The sequence below is a fragment of the Acartia tonsa genome, chromosome 13 (genome assembly GCF_053477335.1).
Source record: "Acartia tonsa isolate MP-2025a chromosome 13, ASM5347733v1, whole genome shotgun sequence".
NCBI lineage: Eukaryota > Metazoa > Arthropoda > Copepoda > Calanoida > Acartiidae > Acartia > Acartia tonsa.
Genome location: NC_137272.1, coordinates 1,160,848 through 1,169,748, shown reverse-complemented (window position 1 = coordinate 1,169,748; position 8,901 = coordinate 1,160,848). Strand labels below are relative to the sequence as shown.

Genomic DNA, 8,901 nt, shown 5'->3' with positions numbered 1-8,901 from the left:
ATCTTTATTTCATAGAGGCATTTTTTTTACGGCACCCCCAAATTCACAGGGGGGGGGGGGTAATCACCCCTTTACCCTCCCCCCTTAGACGTCTATGGTTAAGGTATCTACATTTAGGTTGTGTTGTACATGACCTCAAAGTCCCTAATGAACACTAAAATCTCCTGTCAATCCTTTTATCTATAATACAAAGTAGAACGATGTCTGTCTGTCTGTCTGTTTGTTTGTAGCGAAGGATCTGTCTATAATACGATACGATAATTAACTATTTTAAGTTTATATTTATCTTCTTTTTTACTAAAAAAAAATAATTCAAAATGAATATATAAAAGTTTGAGTAGTAAAATATCTCAAAATATTTTTTTCTATCATGCCATTTTAGATAGATTCAGTATAGTATTTACTTATAAAAACCAAAATATAAAAGAATATTTCCTATAATTTTTAAATTCTTTCATCATTAAATCTTTTGTAAATAGTCTTGATGTTAGTATACAAATTAATTAGGTATTTATTTTCAGACAAAAACACGAAAGGAGATTTTTGAGTAAGTTTTCATCGTGAACAAGGTTAATTTTGTCCATAATTTTGCGAAGCATAACAAAACAATAACATTTAAAAATAAAATTATAATAATCTGTCATCTCTAGAGTACATCTGTAATACTTTTACCTACATAGTGACGGACACACCCTACATAAAGGGTGTTTAAAAAAAACCAATCGCTTCACTCTTTTCAATATAAACCCTACAGTTTTGGTCAAAAACTAACAAAAAATGACCCAAATCATGTCCAAGCAATGATAATGAGAAATAACTATTGAATTTTGATTTCTACTCACCTGTCCTGAGCACTACAGCTCGAGTCCTAGCCCTTGTGGAATTTTTTCCCTATGTGGAGAGTGCATATTTTATTACAAATCAAGACAGTTTTGTCTTTTTTTAAAAAGAATAAACTGTCTAAAGTACTTGAAATCTTGCAGATAGACCCCATAATGTTTTGAGTATTTGATAAGGCATATAAAGACCTTTCTATAGACGCCTTAACCAGATTTCTGATTCAATCCTTGCCAATTTGGCATCAAAAGACAGACCAATCAAACATTGAGACATGACTGCTCTGTCTTTAAAAAAAAGAACAAACTGTCTTAAGTACTTAAAATCTTGTAAATAGAACCCATAATGTTTAGAATTTTTGATGGGACATATAAATATCTTTCTATAGACACCTTAATCAGGTTTCTAACACAATCTGAGCCTTTTTGACATCAAAAAGAAAGATCTGTCAAACATCAAGAACTAGAGAGACTTTTCATGTCTAAATGTTTGATGGGTCTGTATTTTTTATGCCAAATTGGCTAGGATTGAGTTAGAAACCTGGTTAAGGTGTCTATAGAAAGGTCTTTACATGCTCCATCAAAGATTCTAAACATTATGGGGTCTATCTACAATATTTTAAGTACTTAAAACGATTTGTTGTATTCTAATCTTCAAGTAAGGAAAAATTCTCCACAAGGGCTAGGACTCGAGCTGTAGTGCTCAGGAGATGTGAGTAGAAATCAAAATTAAATAGTGCTTTCTCATTGTCATTGCTTGGACATGATTTGGGTCATTTTTTGTTAGTTTTTGACTAAAACTGTAGGGTTTATATTGAAATGAGTGAAGCGATTGGTTTTTTTAAAACACCCTTTACATAGTTACTATATATAAGATATGGTTTTAAGGAGATAGTTTTCATTGAATACATCTGGAATAAGGAGGATGTGCTTAAGGACCATTTGGGCAGGGGGGGGGGGGTTTACTCGAGAACCCTTAGAGCTAGAGGGAGCTAATTTTGGATTTAAGCTTCTATGGGGCCAAAGTTACTTTTAAAATTATAGTCGACCCCCCACCCCCCCCAAAAAAAAAATTTTTTTTGGGGGGGGGGTAAAAATTAGGCAATTTGGAATCATTTGAGACCATGTTATTTTTTTCAAAAATTTTTCCCCTTACAAGCAACCCTGCGGGGGGACTTAAGTCATTTTTTTCAAATTCTTGTTTATGAAGGTATATCTTAAATACAGTATGCTACTCTCTTAGTTTTAAAGATAATTGGATGAAATCTTTTTGATTGTGTCACTAATTACCCCAAGTTTTGGTATCTTTAAAAAAAACGGCGGCGGGACCGCCGCTCCCGCCGTCCGCCGCCGTTTTCCGCCGCCACCAAAAAAAGAAATTTTTTATTGCATTTCTCGCCGAATTAGGCAATTTGGAATCATTTGAGACCATGTTATTTTTTCAAAAATTTTTCCCCTAACAAGCAACCCTGCGGGGGGGACTTAGTCATTCTTTTCAAATTCTCGTTTATGAAGGTATATCTTAAATACAGTATGCTACTCTCTTAGTTTTAGAGATAATTGGATGAAATCTTTTTGATTGTGTCACTAATTACTTCAAGTTTTGGTATCTTAAAAAAAAAAAAACGGCGGCGGGACCACCGCTCCCGCCGTCCGCCACCAAAAAAATTTTTTTTATTGCATTTCTTGCCGAATTGGGCAATTTAGAATCATTTGAGACCATGTTATTTTTTTTCAAAACGGAAAACGGCGGCGGATGGCGGGAGCGGCGGTCCTGCCGCCGTTTTTTTTAAAGATACCATAACTTGGGGTAATAAGTGACACAATCAAAAAGATTTCATCCAATTATCTCTAAAACTAAGGGAGTAGCATACTGTATTTAAGATATACCTTTATAAACGAGAATTTGAAAAAAATAACCAAGTCCCCCCGCAGGGTTGGTTGTAAGGGGAAAAATTTTTGAAAAAAAATAACATGAACTCAAATGATTCCAAATTGCCTAGTTCGGCGAGAAATATAATAAAAAAATTTTTTTGGTGGTGGCGGAAAAGGCGGCGGGAGCGGCGGTCCCGCCGCCGTTTTTTTTAAAGATACCAATAGTTGGGGTAATTAGTGACCCAGCCCAAAAGATTTCATCCAATTATCTCTAAAACTAAGAAAGTAGCATACTGTATTTAAGATATACCTTCATAAACGAGAATTTGAAAAAAATGACTAAGTCCCCCCCGCAGGGTTGCTTGTTAGGGGAAAAATTTTTGAAAAAATAACATGGTCTCAAATGATTCCAAATTGCCTAATTCGGCGAGAAATGCAATAAAAAATTTCTTTTTTGGTGGCGGCGGAAAACGGCGGCGGACGGCGGGAGCGGCGGTCCCGCCGCCGTTTTTTTTTAAAGATACCAAAACTTGGGGTAATTAGTGACACAATCAAAAAGATTTCATCCAATTATCTTTAAAACTAAGAGAGTAGCATACTGTATTTAAGATATACCTTCATAAACAAGAATTTGAAAAAAATGACTAAGTCCCCCCGCAGGGTTGCTTGTAAGGGGAAAAATTTTTGAAAAAAATAACATGGTCTCAAATGATTCCAAATTGCCTAATTCAGCGAGAAATGCAATAAAAAAAATTTTAACCCCCCCCCCCCCCCAAAAAAAAAATTTTTTTTTGGGGGGGTGGGGGGTCGAAGATAATTTTAAAAGTAACTTTGGCCCCATAGAAGCTTAAATCCAAAATTAGCTCCCTCTAGCTCTAAGGGTTCTCGAGTAAACCCCCCCCCCCCCTGCCCAAATGGTCCTTAAGCACATCCTCCTTTTACCTACATAGTGACGGACACACCCTACATATAGAGTAGCTATACTAAATAAGATATGGATGTAAGGAGATAGTTTTCATAGAGTACATCTGGAATACTTTCACCTACATAGTGACGGACACACCTTACATATAGAGTAGCTATACTAAATAATATATGGATGTAAGGAGATGCACATTTGGAATAATTTTACCTAAAAGGCCAAGAATTTTTTAGTTTATCTACACATTAAATTACATCAAATATTGTTTATTCCAGGTGCAAGAACAAAAAAATACATCATGTTCAAGTGTCATATATGCTGCAAGGAATTCTCTACAAAAGGCAATTTGAAAACACACGTGCGGATCCATACAGGAGAGAAGCCATACTCTTGTGATACATGTGGTAAAGCTTTCCGTACAAGTGGTGATTTAACCAACCATAAGAGTATCCATACAGGAGAGAAGCCATACTCTTGTGATAAATGTGGTAAAGCTTTCACACAACAAAGTCATTTAATTCATCACAAGAGTATCCATACAGGAGAGAGGCCATACTCTTGTGATACATGTGGTAAAGCTTTCCGTACAAGTGGTGATTTAACCAACCATAAGAGGATCCATACAGGAGAAAGGCCATACTCTTGTGATACATGTGGTAAAGCTTTCCGTACAAGTGGTAATTTAACCAACCATAAGAGGATCCATACAGGTGAGAAGCCATACTCTTGTGAATTATGCCAGAAATCTTATCACTCTGGTTCAGGCCTGTCAAAACATAAAAAATCAGGTGAACATCTCAAAACATTAGAATCTTCTAAGAATACAGATCCATTTTCTGCTTCTACCATTTTTGTTGATTGTGGTGAAGCTGATGTTAAACTAGAAATAAAAGAAGAAGAAACTCTTGATGAGGATCCTCTCTTTATCAACATGGAAGCTGAGGATCTTGAAGAAGGAAAAGAGGAGTAACAATATCAATATCATGGAACATAAAATTAATATAAAAACTTTATGGTTATATAAAATTATTAGTAAAATAGATAACTTAAGCTATGTCTTAAACAATTAAGTGATAATATTTTTAAAATCTTTAGTGTAAAATATAGTAGAAAAATTGTAATTTGAAAAGCTATTCTTATATAAAATTAGTTGTGAAAAACTTTGTGCTTTAAATTCAAAATTATTAGTGAAAAAGGATAAACTAAGCCTAGGTCTTAAACAGTTCAGTGATAATGATTTTAAAATCTTTGATTGATGTTTCTTAAAAATTAAATTTGTGTATGTATTGTGAAATGAATAAAAATGTATTATTTTTGCTTACGAAGATTTTATATTAGAAATTAGTTTACAGATGTTGTGTTATATTTTTATGTAACCCTAATACAATAGTAATATGATGTATGTCCGTCTGTAGCATAAGATCTTGATAACTGCTTCCTTTTGGTTTAGGAAAGTTTTATCTGTGTTAAAAGTAACAGGATGAGACTGTCCGTCTGTCTGTAACTTAAGATCTCACAAACCAATAAACAAATAAACAATCAATCATACTTATACTTTATACAAGTTTCCTAGGTCCAGGGAAGGGTTATAACATAGAATAAGGGTTATAACTATTTTGGGTAAGGTCAAGGAATCAAAAGGAATAAGACAATGGCTGATAAATTGATGTACATCACCAATAATGATACACAAAATTACTCCTTCTGTAGATTAAAATTAGTGGTTTAAACGTTTAGACACTTTATTAATCAACCATTCAAAAATATGTAAAAGTCCCCAAAGTTGTTAAGTTAAATAATAAAAAAAACGTTAATACAAAACTTTGAGGACCAGCGTAATAAACAGCGTCATGTCCCCTCCCTCCATGGGTGATAGCACCTCCGTTCTCTCAAAGAGAAACCGCCCCTAGAGATAATTGACCCCTTCGCACATCCTCTGTAACCCTGTGTACGCCAATGGCCAGAACAAAATATAGATGGAGGGGACATTGGTCTGTTCATTACACTAGTCCCCAAAGTTTTATAATAACATTTTCTTAGTCGTTGGCTTAACAACTTGGGGGACTCTAGTGAAATTTCATTTTTTTTTCTTAATTAAGTTGGTTGTCCATACGCTTCAACCACTAATAGCAACCCACAGAAGGGGAAGCTTTGTGTATCATCATTGGGGATGTCATTCAATTTATCGGCCATTGTCTTATCCCTTTAGATCCCAGAGTACATTTAACAGGACAGGACAGTAACAGGATGTCTGGATGTAACCTGATTTGATAGGATAGCTTCAATTATAACTAGATTTGCAGGGATCTTAAGGGATAAGACAATGGATAATAAATTTATATACATTCACAATTTTGAAGAAAAAATTACATCTTCTACAGATTATAAAGTTATTGACTTAACAGTTTGGACAACACTAGGCGAATATAAACCAATACAAATTTAATTATTTTGAGAAAACGAATGAGTAAAACTTTAGGTACCAGCGTAATTTACAGTCAAACGTTCCCTCCTTCCCTGTATATATGTGTAAGTATATTTCATTCATAACTATTCCACCAATGATTTTGAATAAACATTTGTCAGAAAAAATTTTAGATTCTAGCATACCCATTATTCATAAAACTATTATGCCTCCAACTTTTTCGCAGGTTATTATAATGTTTTGTATTCTATTCTTTGTAAAGTTGGAAATGTGGTCTAATGGATAAGGCACCAGACTTCGGATCTGGGGATTGCAGGTTCAAGTCCTGTAACACTCGAAATCTTATTTTCATTTGTGAATTTTAAATTTTTATTTGTGAATTTTCAATTTTTATTTGTGTAATTTTGTAAGGAATTTAAAATAATGTTTATGATTTTTATTTTCTATTGGCTTCGCTCCTAGCCCCTAGAATGGGCGACTTATCAACAAATATTATAAGCTTAAATAAAGAGTTTTCCAATAAGGCTTCGAATCGGATTAATATCCGTTGGATAAGAACCGGTTTTCAGCCAAACTGAAAAATAATGTATAGCATTGTGTTATAGAATATTTTCCATGAATATTAAGATAAAAATCATAATAGTTATTTCTCGCATCGTATTATAAACGGCTTTCCGCGGATATAGAATGTACAATTATAAGATTAGAACTATTTTTTTTAGCCCCGAGGCGCCGAAGGCACCAGCTAAAAAAACTGGTTTTAATCTTATAATTGTACATTTCTATTATCGTAGAAAGCTGGATATTATACGATTCTAGACATAGTTTTTTCGTATGGATGAGAACCGGTTCCTATCCACCGGATTCGAATAAATACGAGAAAATTAATTCCAGTTGTGCTAGCACGAAGCTTCGAAATTTCAACGCAATCTTGAAACTCTTGTAAAAACGTTTGGAATTTAAAATTAATTTAATATCAATGCCGTTTATCCTTAAATAACAAATAATGTTTTCTATTTTCGTATCCAAGGACAACTACAAAAATGAGTATACAAGGGACAAAAAATATTTCGCAGCCGGCAGTATTCGAACCTGCGCGGGGAGACCCCATCTGATTTCGTGTCACACGCCTTAATCACTCGGCCACGACTGCTGTTAGATAATAAGATAATTAAAAGCGAAGCTTTTCTATAATTAGGGTCGGTCCGTACGTCCGTCCGTCCGAGATAGATAGCTTTTATTCGTTAATTTAGGCATGTTAGAATTGCTCTATCGATTTCAAACTTTGCATGATGATTCCTGTAGTAGTTAGGTACGATTTAGAAAGCGTAGCAACTCTATAATCATTACCAGAATGTCCATATGTCCATTTTAAACATGTTGATTTTTCTACTTTTTTAACAACAAATTTTTATGTGATCTAATTATCCGTTTGATCTGATTTTTGGTATATTGATTCCTGGGACAACAAAGAACAATAGTATAAGCAAAGCAACTCTATAATCAAGTCCTAAAAATGTTAGTATGTCCAAAACATTATCCTGTATCAAGCAGTTTTTCAACAAATTTACTTACAATTTTGATTCGACTCTTTTCATACTTTTATATTCTGATTATTCAGTTCAGACACTATACAAGTGTTAATGTCCGTTTGTCCTACCGTTTCAGTGCTTCGCTTTTATGGATGTTGTCATCCTTGTTTTACATTCAATTAAAACAAGTACAAGATATAACTGTAGCTTAAGATCTTGATAACTGCTAGACCAATACATGGTTCTCATTTACAATGAATCTTTTTGTAGGCCCGGTGCAGGTTTACAACTATTTTGGGGGAAAGTTCCTTCATACATCCAAGATAATTAGAAAACGAAACCACCCTTTAACCCTCCTCCCACTAAAAAATATTTAAAACCACTAAACCTTCCTAATCTAAATTCTCCACTGAAGATCTTTTAAAATTCTTCAAGAGAGGCGAAACCATAAAAAGAAAAAAAGCAAAGGTGCAATTAATCTAGGATAATAATTTGGACACAAATTATTGATATTAAAACAGTAGCTTTTTTAAAAATAAATGTAGAATATAGGTGGATAGTATGACAGGGATAAAACTGTCGTCAATTTAGCTTGCCAATATGGATTCATTTATTGGTCAGATCATTCATTTAGTAGAAGCAGAGAATATAGGGTAAAGCGGGTGGATAGTTGGAATAGTTATTGTAGCCTGCTGCAAGTGTCATTTTATTAGAGAACATGAAATATGGTGTAAGATCCAAGTAAAAATATATCCATTACAGTAGGTTATTTTGAACTATTATAAATTGGTGGGCGACATTTTATATTTTTTCATGTAAAAAAATATGTTAGATATTCGTTGAAAGAGGTACTATCCACAAGATAGTAAAAAATAGTTAGATAAAACTTCTCTGATTTATTGATATCTATAATACAAAGTAGCTTGATGTCTGTCTGTCCGTCTGAAGCTTAAGATCTCGTTAACCACTGAACCGATCGGATTCTACTCTTCAGGGAATATACCTACTGGTCCTGTGGTGGTTTTAGGCTATTTTCTTGGGGGATGGGACACCCCCAACCCCCTCAAAACAAAAAATCCCCCCCCCATTTTTTTTGCAGAACATTTCCTTGGTCCTATTTTTTGCAGAACATTTCCTTGGTCCTTTATTTTGCTGAAGATTTCCCTGACCCTTTTACGAATTTCGCCTTAATTTTTTTGATCACCTCTTGGTGCAAAGCCCCTAGAGGCTAGGAGAGAAGCCGCTAGTACATTATACAAAGATAAACATCCCAGGGTAGAAGGGGACATTAGGCAGTTTGTTACACTAGTC

General features: G+C 34.2%; 1 protein-coding gene across 1 annotated transcript; it reads left to right on the top strand.

Annotated features, from left to right (window-relative positions):
- The first annotated feature begins 525 nt into the window (after positions 1–525).
- Positions 526–4,948, top strand: LOC145304103 (uncharacterized). The gene is made up of 2 exons (XM_080145865.1): positions 526–547; positions 3,909–4,948. The coding sequence occupies exon 2, from the start codon at positions 3,932–3,934 to the stop codon at positions 4,601–4,603; it is 672 nt and encodes a 223-aa protein (XP_080001991.1). The 5' UTR covers positions 526–547; positions 3,909–3,931; the 3' UTR covers positions 4,604–4,948.
- Positions 4,949–8,901: the final 3,953 nt, after the last annotated feature.